Below are 14009 nucleotides of genomic sequence, written 5' to 3' on the forward strand. Positions count from 1 at the left end.
ACCGACACAACACACAAGATTTAAGAGAATGTTATTAAATAGAAGTGAGAATAGAATAAGGGCGTATCTGTATTTAATTTTTCGAACAAAATTAAATATAGAGACATTAATTGCATAGTTTGGAAAGGGTAGTAATAAAAGTTCCGAAAATTAAAAATTAACTTATTCAAATTATTAATATTACTGCGCTATTTACCAAGCTACTGAAAACTTTTGTGTAAATAAAAGTACGGGAACAACCGAATTAAATACTTAAAGTTCCGAAAAGTCTTACTGACGGAATATAACTCTACCAACCTAATTTATATTGTGCCGAAAACTATTGGTAGCCATTTTTATTGTAAATCGCCTGTTATAATTTTGAAAGCCACCTTATGCATTTCATAAACTTTGGTGCTATGCTAACTTCATAAGCCGTGGTGACACATCTCAAGCAGAGTACGTCGGTTCAAATCCGGGCACGCACCTCTGAGTTTCTCGAATTTACGTGCTAATTTAATTTGAAATTTACCAAGATTTTTTCGATGAAGAAAAATATCGTGATGAAACCTGCACGACGAAGAAGCTTCACAACCCTCGGAAAATGTGTGAAATCCCCAACCCGCATTGGGTCAGCGTGGTGGTGCATGGTCTAAACCCTCGCCTGAGAGGAGACTCATGCTCAGCAGTGGGACGTACAAATGGGTTGACGATGAATGACAATGATGAAACTTTGGTGTTTCTTAAACTATTTTTAAATTTCGTCATGCGGAAATACTGTTATGAGTGACAACATGTGACATTATGACGTATTTCTTTCGGAAGTTTATAGTCGTCACCAAATAAGAGGCCAAATTTGACATTTGTCATCGTGACGCGAAAAGGGATGTGGACTAATCATATCGGTAATCATATTATACTATTTTCACCTGAAATCGCTTCAAAATTTTAGAGTTTGTGATTGTTTAGATTATTTTTTGATTCATTGTTGTTTAGGGGGCCTAAAAGGCCAAATCGTGCAATTCTGTTAAAAGCAATTCATTTACAGAATTCCTTGCAATTCTGTAGCAATTCCTCTTATTTTCGAAAAATTCTCCCACATTCCGAAGAATTGTACCCATGTCTTTTAATTTTGATTTTATAATATTCGTAAATGGTTTATTACGATAATTTAGTGTAAATAAGTATGTTCATCGATAAAACAACTACATAAAAAGATGAAATTACCAAGAAACCAAAAATTTCATAAATTTTCAATTCAAAAAGAAAAGGAAATAGAAATCTGGCTTTGAGTACGGGGCTCTTTTAAATTTGATAAATTATAAATTTATTTGCAATAGATAAGGTCATAGATATAATATACATAATTATTTAAAATACACCTATTTTTATACATTTTGTTTTAATATTCAATAAGTCACTATTTTTTCCGAGAAATCGAAGTGACTCGGTGAATTTCGGCGATTAATTCCTTACAACACTATTATTTTAAAAAAATAGCTTAAGGACGAAACTGTTTTTAGGACGTTTCAAAGTAACTCAAAATTGTTATAATTTTAATATAATTAATTTTGACGGTATATTCTGTTTACTTTTCAGTAACTCATTTTAATGCAGCAATATTAAATCTCAGTTCGCTGCAATTGCATATGTTTTTCGGAACTTTTATTATTTCTCATGTATGGGAAAACACTTGTCAAGACATTAAAGTCTTGGCTTCTACGCCTACCACATGACTTTCACAACTAAGTTTTCTCGAATTATGTTCCGTTTAGTTTTTATTTAGGTACTAGTTATAACTTACTTAAACGGTGAAGAAATACACCATGTTTAAACTTGTATGTCAAGGAAGGTACACATAGCTCTTTAAATTCTAGAAAGTCAACTAGAAAATCTGGAACACTCCATCCTTAGGTCGATGAAATAACATTCGCAAGAAGCGCTTTGCTTCCTTCTTAAACGTACAACAAATGAGTATTATGTACGGCAAGTGAAACTATAGAGGCATCTGTGTTTCCCAAATCTATAATTGGGACTATTCAAGGCTAAAGTGAATATGTATTTTTTAGACAAACGCATACTATCTATCGCATCATAGTAATAAAAAACAAGTAGTGCAACTCCCGCGTGTTCGGACATTTCAACCGTTAGTTGTGGAATTGCCAACGGAAAGTGGGCGTCCCTACAGCTCCGGTATCTATATGAAAAATATGTAGAGCACTGTACGTGCACCCGGGGCGGCTCACCCGACTAGACTATTGAGAACCGGATGAAGTCCTGTACACTGGTTGATCTGGGGTCAGAACTTGAATTTAGAAGGTTCCTGTGCACGCACAGGTTATAGTGCCCTTCTTCGTCGGTAGGGAGGAGAGATTTGACGTAATTTTTCAACCACCGTGCAAACGCTTCAATTCTGTAATGAATGACGTGTGCAACGACCTGCGCTAAGCAACGTGAGTGCACCGCGAGATAATGCGAATGTGTGCGTCCGTATAAGGCGCGCGGCGGGCGTGCACACATGCATACCCCGCTGCTACGGTTGTATGGAGTTACCCTATTTGTTTTATTACACTTTGGTCGCTCCTCATTTAACATCGAGTGAGATTGTGGCAAAGTGTGTATCTGTTTTTCATTTAAAAAAAAGTCATGTTGGATTATGGCCTGCACCTTCACTGCTGCTCATTGGGATGTACCGATATAACTAACAATACATAAAAGCATAAGTTTACATAACGCAATATTAACTAACGTAATGATTTCTTCGCACCCTTTGTGTAATAAGGCTACATTTACAAAATGACAACTTTTCGATAGAGAGGTTTGAAGACTCTTCGAACGAAATTAGCCGATGACTATATTATTCTTAATAAAAATGAAAGTAAAAGGTCAAATCGTGCAAAATAGCTGAGCTTGTGTTGAATATTTTTTCATGCAGTTAATTTCACCCGCCCTCCGCTTAAAATTGATAAAATAAATAATACAAGCGCAACTACAGCCACAGAAACCACTACCATATATATCCGACACGTGTTTCGCCTCTCTACGTGGCATCCTCAAGAGTTGTTGACTATTTGACACGCAGCCGAAGAATTAACATGGACTTCAAGTAGTGCTTGAATCAATAATTTTTAATGCTTACATAGCAGAGTTATAAAACACATAATTTGTTTCCTGTACTTATTATTTTCATGAGTTTTATGTAATAAGAGCACTTTTGACGTATGATCATAATTATGTAGCTTTATTATATCAAGGATACGATTTCATTACAATTCAAATAGCTAAGTCAAGATTGCTCCTGCTTACGACCAAATGGTAAGTATCTCGACAACAATGGTGTAAACTACTACAAATTTTTCTTACATGTTCTGTGATATAAACACATATAAATATAAAGGTATTTTAACTGCTGTGACGGATTAGTTATTAGTGAAATTGTGGCTTGTAGCAAGCTACCCTAGCTGTCCAAAAGGCTCACAAGTTTGATAATGACCCCACACTCTCATAAAATTAATAAACTTTTTGTGTAATAGGAATATAGGACCATTTATGAATGAGCATACTCGCTGTGTTCACAGTGTGTGTTCGAAACATCCCATCCCACTTTTAACTCATAAAAACGAAAGTTCGAATAAAAATATTATAATTACTAGCATCACATCGAGTATATAACCAGAAATAGAGACGAAATGTCATTTAATTTGTTTGAAAACTATTCTGCCAAATCATTACTGTTATCTGTGATCACATCACATCTGCGTTCCGATTGACCAGCCCGAATTCGAAACAATTGACGGGTGTCGTCAATTGTTTCGCTTCAAATCGACCAGTTGAACTGTGCTTTGTTATAATGGACGAAAATTGAAAAATTACATATTTAATATTTAATTACCGATGAAATGTGATTACGTTTGTTTTGTAATTAGATGTTTTTGCTGTTTTTCCCACACCACCGAATGGAACAGCCCCCATTGTTAGAGATATGATCTTTATAACAATAAATACAGAATATTTTTGGAATATACGGAGACGTACACACAGGTCAGTTGTTGGCGCTGTACTATTTTAGCTCTCTAATTTCTGATGTCAGCGCAAACGAGAGTTGATATTTAAAAGTGATATAAGGTCCATTTAATTGATGAGTTGCCAGGGATGGATGGCCTTTATTTCGTCTCTATATCTGGTTATCTCGATGTAGCACCACTACCATCCTTGTCTTAACCTAAAGAGTTTTTATCTTTGAAAAATGTCAATAAAATTGAAGATGTATAAAAATAGATTATTGGAAATTGTATATCTCATTTCGGTGATTCTAGATATATTAATAACTAAATTCCGCTACAAATGTTGATTACTTTAGTTATGATAAGGAAGACAGTATACTAGTCTGTATCAACTTGTCAGTCTATACGTACACGCTAAACAGAAAATAGAACTTGTAACTAGTGGTCGGATATTCGAATGATTACTTTTTTCACTTTTCCCGTGAATTTTTTTTTTTATAATATCAAGTTTTTTTTATAGTATGAAGTGAAGGGACGAACAAGTCGTGCGCCTGATGGTAAGTTACAAGCCTGTCCATAACAGTCGCTGTGCCACTCAGAGTTTTAAATCGCAAAGATCTGACGGGCACTGCCACTGCACCCGTCACCCTGGGACATAAGTTGACAAGTCACATGTGCCTGTAATTTCACCAGCACCCCTACCCTCTCTCTCTCTCTCACAAGAACTTCTATTGCTGGTAAAATGCTGATATCAAAATATAAAATCCGCTTCTTAAAATATATTTGTTCTTCTTTCATAAATCCCGCGTTGCCAGAATGTTGTGACATTTTGCGATTTTTATATTTTAAATACATAATAACGCTTTTTAAATAATGGCTCACTATAAACCTTAAACGTCTGATGATAACCAGGAATATGACAACTGGATTTCAGTGTTGTAAACAGATAGAAGTGTCCGATTTAAACGTATCTATGGCTTTGGTAAAAAAAAAGTTATCAAAATTTGAAATTTTTTTTTTGATACTTGAAGTTTTTACATTTTTCACTATCTGCAGGGGGAAGCGGGGCAGATTCGTACTTTTGTTTAATTTTAATTTTGGACAACTAAAAGAAATTATAATGAATATTTTTTCTACCTAATTGATGATTTAACTAATAAACATTACTAATTTAATATTTTCTTTCATAAATAGCATTGAACAATTGAAATATTTTAACAAAAAATAGGAATTGTCCAATTCTGCCCCACCTGTGGGGTACTTTGATACATCCTTTGGGGCACTTAGAAGTGAATCAACGTAGTGTGCAATTCCTGGTTGCTACGTATTATCAGCACTAGGTGATCAACTGTAGTTTAAGGCTACATGTGCCTTAGCACTTGATAAATCAAAACTTCTTTCTAGGGCACCATTTGAAGTGTTCTTTGTAATGTAGTCTCGGAATTAGAAATACAGAAGGAAGAGCTGACGGATAGCGCAAAATGGCGCTAGTTCACCTCTTTACAATAACTTGTTGAAACAGTTTTACATTTTCCGTACAAAATAACTAATAGGAGCATTTTGATACGTACCAAACTGCCCCACTCACTAGAATATAAATTTAGAAAACAATATTTGATTAAAAAAAAGTATTTATATATTCTCATAAAGTCACATGCAATTCTAGTTATTGAAAACACTAGTTTACCCTGTATTAAGAAATAAAACTCTGTAAAGTGAACAAAACTGCAGTGGGACTCGTATTTGTGTCGCTTATTTTTTTAGTCAACGGCTGTGAAAATATTTTGTGACCTGTCGAACGACAACGGCTAACTGGTGAGCTGCATCATTGCATGACTATTACTCACACGTACAAAGGCACGTTTTGGTATTATCACAACTAATATTATATTTGAAGGTATGGAAATAATGCAGGTGTATGAATGTGGCCCCTGCATCAAACTGCCCCGCTTCCCTCTATGATGTAGAAGTTAATTTAAATGTTACATATACAAATAAATTTCCGAGGTCTAAGGTTTTCGCGATTGTTACACATAGGAATTGAAATTGAATTTCCGGATTTTAATCGCGTATACAACCGTGACTATTGGCCCTATAAAGGACCCGAAACACTGGTTTGTTTGAAAAAACAAATAAACGCGCATTTAAACCGGAAAAATAGTTTCATTTCCTATACAAATAACTTTTTAAACATTGTTTTCCTTTAATAATTTTATATTGGATAATGTTGTTAATCAATCCCGGTGTCGCAGGATTTTTCGATACCAAAGCACATTCTATGTTAGCGAGCTACCGAATCCTAGGTACATAAGCATCCGATTATTTGACTACTATTTATCACTCAATATTATTGTTTTTCTAGAGTTATTTATAAATGTTGCACAAATAAGAGATTATTTATTGACAATGTATTAGGAGCACAATTTTCTTACGTAATTTTAAATATTTGTTGCTAAGTGTTGTGTATGTCTATTTACAATTATTTTTTTATTTTACGATAAGTATAAAAAAGGGGATGACATAAAATGCGCTAAATAAGTCTTCCAAACGAAGATATGTAAATAGTGTAAATTGTAGTAATAGTCATTAAATGTAACTAAAATTAGAAGAAAAGTCAGTATTTTTATGTGGTATTAACCGGAGAAATATATACTTACACAAAGAAACTTCCTCAGAGAACAAAATATGGAGCTAATTCTGAACCCAAAATCGGCTACATAGTGTGCTACCATTTTCTAAATAAATAATGTAATTGATTCATTGCATTAATTTATTAAACCAGTTTTGATATGTGTCAGAATAGGTATGTACCACTCTACTGAGCTCATGGTGCAGTTGCAATTATATATTTATTAATAATAATAATAAACACTACTAAACACATGTACTTAACCCGTTCATGAACAATACTTGAATAGTAACGCAAAAAAAACAATGATGTCGCTACTTTCTTTTTGCTGTAGCACCTATATTGTTATAAAATATCATAGAGTATAAATGTTCATTGTAAATCATTGAACTTTGTCAGTACGTTGCTATGAAGCAGTAGGCGGCAACTGCACGTAAATCAATCGGACTGTAAAGCCCGTAGTAGGTTTTCGAGATCTGTTTATCTAATTGGGGTATGCTCGTAATATGCGCTAAATCGCCATTACTGTCCATGAACGGGTTAAGTAATATTTGATAACTTTAGACGAAGTTGCGGCACGAAATACTATTCAAGATGCCATATTATTTAAGCCAAAACAATTTGATCTCAATCGCATTTTTAAATTAGGTTAAGTAAATGATTTTTGTATATAAACTATAACTACAGTTTCATAAATTTCTATATAAATATTCTGTATTATTAAAATTTGAGATTAAAGCAACTGTTTATATTTATTTTTAGTCATATCATTATAAATTTTAGATAAAATATTTGAACCGATCTTAATGTTAAACCGAAGCCAAAATATTTATAAAAATCTTTTTTCTAGTTCTATTTACTTTTTAGGAATATTATAATAAAACATTATATTCAATTTAAATACATTTATTATGTTTTTCATTTATACATTTTAGTTCCAAATATTTTAAAAATAATATTGTGGATAATTTGTAAATTCTCGATTTGTATACAAAATAAATAACTATAATAACTTTGGAAATTATAGCACTTGATGTTGATATTTGTGATAAAAACAACACACGTTCACACATAGAGATTTAAAGAATATTGAAAAGAGCAACCATCCAGCGGGTATATCAACGGTTACAACTGGCTTGCCCCTAATGTATCGGGCACTTGCTTTTGAGTATTTCCTGCACGTCCGATCGGTAATCCTATCAATTGATTCGACATATTAACGTCTCACGCCCACTTTCGGGACGGTTCGGCAGAGAATCCTTCTGCATCCCTACATGTAATCGCACACTGACAGCAATTACGCCGGTGTTCTTAAACACACCGCGGTATTCCTAGGTACGACATGAGTACGACGTGGCATCCAGCATCTTTAGGCAGACTATCTCAACCGAGTACAAGTATGATATATTCCAGCTCCAGCCCTACACAAAAACATCTCAAAAAAAATCTTTATTTCAAAAGTAAGAAAATTATTACACTGGACTTAGTTACATTGATTAAACTCATTCATAAAGCAGATTCTTTTGAGAAGAATTAAGTAAGAAACTCTATGTGTTGCTCTTTATAGTAAATAATACATTTTCATTTACAATACTTATTTCAAATATTATGAAGGAATAAGAATATATTTGCTTTCCATACACGAAAGAAATCTACTTCCATACATTTGTCCCGTGTGGGTACAGAATATTTGTAGAAAACTCCCTGGAGTAGCACGCCAACCGTCACAAAACACATCTACGTCGACGTAAGACGTCGGTTCGAATCCGACCCGATCGAAGGATTTTTTTCTGAGTGTTCGATCTTTGTATTAATAATTATAACAAACTAGTGGAGTAATTTCACAAAAAATAATTGAATATCAATTCAATAAAAATTTAATTAACACATCTACGTCGTTTAAACTTACTTTAACAATAGTATGTTTACGTAACAAAATACGTAAGAACAACGACGTAAGAATAGAAATGAAATGTATTCAGATGTTTTTGTGTATGATATAGAGAAAACCGACATCGAGTACCCGGCTTTAAACATCTCGCTCCTACACACTCTAGCCGTCTACACGTACAACAACACACTTGTTGACATAGTTCATGCTCACATTATAGGTACCGCACAATGCATTATACGCATTTCAGCTGCTTGCCGAAATCATGCGGCTTACGATTAAAGCATTATTTTTTATAAAACACAATAATATTGATATAGGGTTTTTTTAATGGGAGAGTATGGGGAAATCCGACACCATAGAAGATACAAGGAAACTTTCTAAGGAACCATTAAGTCTTTATTTTATGAAAACAATTTTGGCATAGTCAAGTCGTGGTTTGTCCATAAAAATGAATAAAATTGATATTTTTTTTTTAGTACTGATCGACTTAGTTTCATGGAAGGATCATTTCATTGTATTAGATGAAAAAAAATAGGGACAGCAGAAGTTTTTAATAATATTATTTTTCAATCAAAATTAATAAAATTGACTTTTTTAATGCCAAAATTCTGGGGTCAAATAAGCACATGTTATTTTTTTAGGCGAAACGAAAGACCAGCCTCTTAATGCCTTCCATATCATCAGGCTATACTGGTAATATATCTGTTACCTAAGAACTTGAATTTTCAAGTGACGATTCTATGCAGGGTCCACATAATGTGCTCCCAGATAACGCACCAGTTTCGTCAACTTCAAGTGATGAACCCACGCATGAAAATCCTTCCCGAAGCCCCATCACACCGCTTACCACATCTCCGAAAAAAAGCGTTCGCGTCAGGAAACACGAAAAGAAAGTAAAACGCAACAAAGGTCAGGCTTATAAAACTCTAAAAGGAAAAGTAATTGCCAGTAGAAAAATGAAAAAGCTTACATGTCCAATGAAATGCAAGGAGCGCATATCATTGCAAGATAGAGGTTATTTTCAAAGAATATTGGCAAATGGGGACGTATCTCAAAAGGTCAACTTATATGGCTTCATTAATGGAGATCTACGACAAAGCCGTTCAAAGGAGAAGGACACTGCCTGAGAACACAACGTGTAATATTTTGTTCCGACATGGGGCCAGAACAGGAATTCTCATGTGAGTTCAATGTTTACCTGGGCTTTGCAAAATATTAATTTAGAACTTATCGAGCACAAGTTTATGGTACCGGGTCATAGCCATTTGGAAGTAGATACTGATCACGGGATCATAGAAAAGAAAAAAACAAATTTACAAATGTATCACCCGCATGACTGAAATGATACAACTGATAAAATCGTGCAGTAAAAAAATTGAAGTAGTCGAAATGCGTAATACCGAATTTTTGGACTTTTCTTCATTGCTGAAGGGTCCATTAGTATTAAAAAAATAAAGTCATGGATGGGCGACAATTTTAATGGCTCGAAAAAAGATATCCAAAGAAAAAAAAGATGACTTGATTTACTTACTCCCATGAATACCTGACATTTTTCATAAATTTTATATGGATTTACCCACTGCAAATGACTTACGTAATATCGACCCCGATATTATAGATAGTGAGATTGATTTGGGCATTTGAATATGCAGAAGAAATTAATTAAGGTTAGGTTGTTTTTAGTAGTTTTTGTGTGCCACTCAATATAATAATCACTAAAATTTATTGTTCGTATACACTTAAGTCATAGGTATAATAGTGTTCTTATTCACATAAGGCACTAAAATAGCTTTTTGTTATATATATTAAATGTCATGTAAGTGCATGTTAGTATTCATTCAGTACCCCCCCATAAACCGAAGAAAATAAATAAGTACACAAAACTTTTTGTTACAATCAGTTTTTTGTTGTACCTGAAAATTGTGAATTTTTGACTTATGTGCCTTAGTTTGGCAGCCCTAGAATTATTTTCACAAAAAAGACTTCCCAAGACAGTTTCCTTGTATATTCTATGGCTTCAGATTTCCCCATACTGTCCCATTTAAAAAAACACTCTGGATAGTGAAATACATAAATGATCTAAAAAAACTACGTATTGAACTACTATACATCACTACTATTATTATATATATAGTTTTGTAATTTTCATTTTTCATTACGACAGTCGCATAATGATACAACAAAAACTAAATAATCACGTATAAACAAACATTACGAGGCGTATTATGAAATCGTAATTATCTGTTACGTAGCTTTTCATTACGTAATTTTTTAGGTTCGTTTTCTCTACCTCATTTCGGTGGCAATTATTATAGTTTAAGAATTCGTCAAATATTAAATAATATTTCAGGATATTACACCCGAATGTTAAACAATATTTCATGGTAATATTCTAGAATATTCAAATAATAAAAATTGTCACCGAAATTAGTAAAAACTACCCATACAGTTGTATAACCAAAAATCTCTCATTCATTCAGCAAATTCAAATCTTAATATTGATTGACACAGCCAATTAAATGTTGGAATTATTTTAATTATAAAAGTATGCAACACGTAAACGTTTCCTTTAACATAAACAGTTTTATACGGGAACTAGTCTTTTGTATGGATATATTATTCTATCCGAAAATACAATTTCGTTACTTTTGCTACACTTTCGCTTAATTCTTAGGTTTTATTTTAATTCACTTTTTAATGGTATTTTAGAATTGTTTTATAAATTGATACTTCATCGCGTATCTATTTGGGCACGTAGTCATTGAAAAGAAGTAAAGTAGAATATTAAACAAGGACGAAATATTGACTCAGAACTTCGCGACAAACGTAAAAAACAGCAACACTGTCACCTGAGGATAATGTGCAAATAATATTCCTTTGCTGCGAATTAATGTATATTGTGTTCCGTCAATTTGTATAATCTTCCTTTGCGGAAGTCGCGGATCTGAGACGGACCTATTTCCGGTTCTTTAGGACGGCCAATTAACTTCCGCAAGTTAAGAGTTAAGAAACATTGTAACTTACTTAGCATGATACTTATAAAATACACGAAACCAATGGAGGCGTCCCTGTTTTCGCGTAGTGAGATAAATAGAAAATATCACACTGGACAAGGCCTAATTTATCCAGGCCAGTATCCTAAATACATTTTTCTACAATTCAGTTAAGATCAAGGATATATTTTGTCTTATTATACCTTTTACAAAGGTCGATTGCTTTAAAACTTAACCTAAACTGTGACGTCACTATTTCTTAATAACATAATATTGAAACAGGTATTCAATAAAATATCTTAATTTATCACAAAATCTAAATAAATACACTTATAATTAAAAAGTCTAGTAAATAGGTCCCACGACATCCCAAGGCACGATATAAAGTACTAATCTATCTATTTAATGTCCAGGATGGTGCTTTTGTCAGAGCACAAAAATTGTCAAGCTGAATTGTAACTTAATAAAATAAATAAATGAAAACTATTTATATACCTCTCTACGCAATGGTGTAGTCAATTTGAATTATAAATATATGAATAATATAATATATGAACAATTAAACTTGACAATTTAAACGCCTGTACAAAGAATTTGTGTAGCGCTACAACTGCACGTTCAGAGATCAGTTTCTGTTCTACACGGTGACAGGTTGAACGAGATAAATATTTAAAGAGGCAAACGAGTGGCTTGTTTCTAATCTAAAATATATTATTGTATGTATAGACTTTTATAATTTTTTTACCTATTATTAGTAATAGTTCAAAATGAACCAATTAATTAAATTATTATTAATTTATTAAAAATTGCTTAATTAATTAGGTAAAAAAATATTTTACACAAATGTAGGTTTTTCACGCTCCTTTCAAATTACTTCAAATTATTTAAGCGGTGTTGTTTGCCAAGAGACGATATGTAAAAAATCGCCCCTAAACATAAAAGCCCGTTATTAAGTATGACGATGTTCACATTTGTCGGATGTCGGGGCTTGTCGGGCCGCTCCCCGCCACCCTTGTTCCGCCCGTGCGTCGCTGCCGTTGATCACGCGCACAGTCTTCGCGGGGCCGCCGCGCGTCAACCGCCCAGTTACCACGCTTTCACGTACATCAATGACGAATCTGAATTCTATTTACTACGCAACAACATTTAAATTCCTCTGAATAATACAACCGCGCGGCCTCCGCCCGGCCGCCGCGTAGTCCAAGACAAGCCAACCTCGCCCGCGCGCATGAAATGCTCATTTAAGTCAAAACGTAAAAGCTAAACAAATAGAGCGTACTTTGCCATGACAGTTCGACGCACGCGGTCGCTGCGCGGCAGCAATGTGGTCTCCGCACGATGAAATTTGTGTCGAATAAATGCGCCCTAAGGATTTGATTTGACCTTGCAGGACACTCGCTACATGTTCTATTGACGCGGTATCTCGCGCAGAGTATTACAAAATGTTAACGCAGTTTTTTACTTAGAGAAAAATATTTGAAAATAAGGCAGTGTTTTCTTTTACATATTCGGTGTGGGTATCAGCAATTTCATTTCATTCGCCTCTTTATATTTAATAATCTTAATATTTATCTCGTTCAACCTGTCACCCTGTATAGAACAACTCGACAGCCCTATAGCGACCTTTGATTGCGATGACAGCTTCGAAATCATGAGATCTAATTTTTAGCAGGTGTAGAGCTATGCTCAAGACAGCTTTTTGAGTACTCCGCATTATGCACTATAGGAATACATATCACTGACGCGGCTAAGTTCAAATGATCTGTACATTTCCGTAGAGTACAATAAGCCGCGGCGTCACTGCGGCCAATGATGAGGTACTCAAAAGTCCACCTTAAAGCACCATCCACGACGACGTATTAATAAATTCTCAATTATGAGATAGACAAAAGTCTGACAACCAATGTTTTAATAATAAGGCAAGATTATATTGCTTCGTTCATTATTTTTGTTTCTGTGTAAATTTTTCAAAAAAATATATAATTTAAGTTTTCAATATCTTCATGGCACCGATGTGGTATATTTTGAGAGTAACCCATTCACCCGTTCACGATCTTTTATCACAACGTGTGTTACGAGTTTCAGTTGTGTTGCACCATCGATGTTCGCAGGACTTCTATCCACCTGTAGAACAAATAAATCATTAATACGCACTTACTATAGAAAAAAGTACCCCATACTATTTCTCTGATCATTTTCGTTTATTTTTTTTAACCGACTTCAAAAAGAAAAGGAGGTGGTTATTTTTTTCGACCGTATTTTTTTGGTATGTTACGCGATAACTCCGGCGGCATTTGTGAACCGATTTTGATGATTCTTTATTTGTCGGAAAGGGGGTACCTCAGGTTGGTCCCGTTTAAATTTGAAGACAATATTCCACCATTAAGGGTGGCAAACTAGAGGATGAATCCGGTTTCGCGCACTTTCCGAAAACTGTTTTCTATAAAACTTGGCAAATAGATGTAATTCAACGAACTTTTGAGGTCGGTGTTTTTTCTATAAAAACGTTA

At 34.0% G+C, this 14009-nt stretch overlaps 1 protein-coding gene across 3 annotated transcripts in view; it reads right to left on the minus strand.

The window, feature by feature from the left end:
* Window positions 1-12347: 12347 nt before the first annotated feature.
* LOC113233173 (FERM, ARHGEF and pleckstrin domain-containing protein 2-like) overlaps window positions 12348-14009 on the minus strand; it is a 97951-nt gene continuing 96289 nt past the window's right edge. For all 3 annotated transcript variants that reach the window (XM_026468195.1, XM_026468194.1, XM_026468193.1), the window contains one exon: window positions 12348-13623. In XM_026468195.1, coding sequence (XP_026323980.1) covers window positions 13581-13623 — 43 coding nt within the window. In that variant the 3' untranslated portion in view covers window positions 12348-13580. The remainder of the gene's footprint in view (window positions 13624-14009) is intronic.

This window comes from Hyposmocoma kahamanoa, unplaced genomic scaffold (genome assembly GCF_003589595.1).
Source record: "Hyposmocoma kahamanoa isolate Upper Pololo Valley unplaced genomic scaffold, ASM358959v1 78, whole genome shotgun sequence".
Classification (NCBI taxonomy): Eukaryota; Metazoa; Arthropoda; class Insecta; order Lepidoptera; family Cosmopterigidae; genus Hyposmocoma; species Hyposmocoma kahamanoa.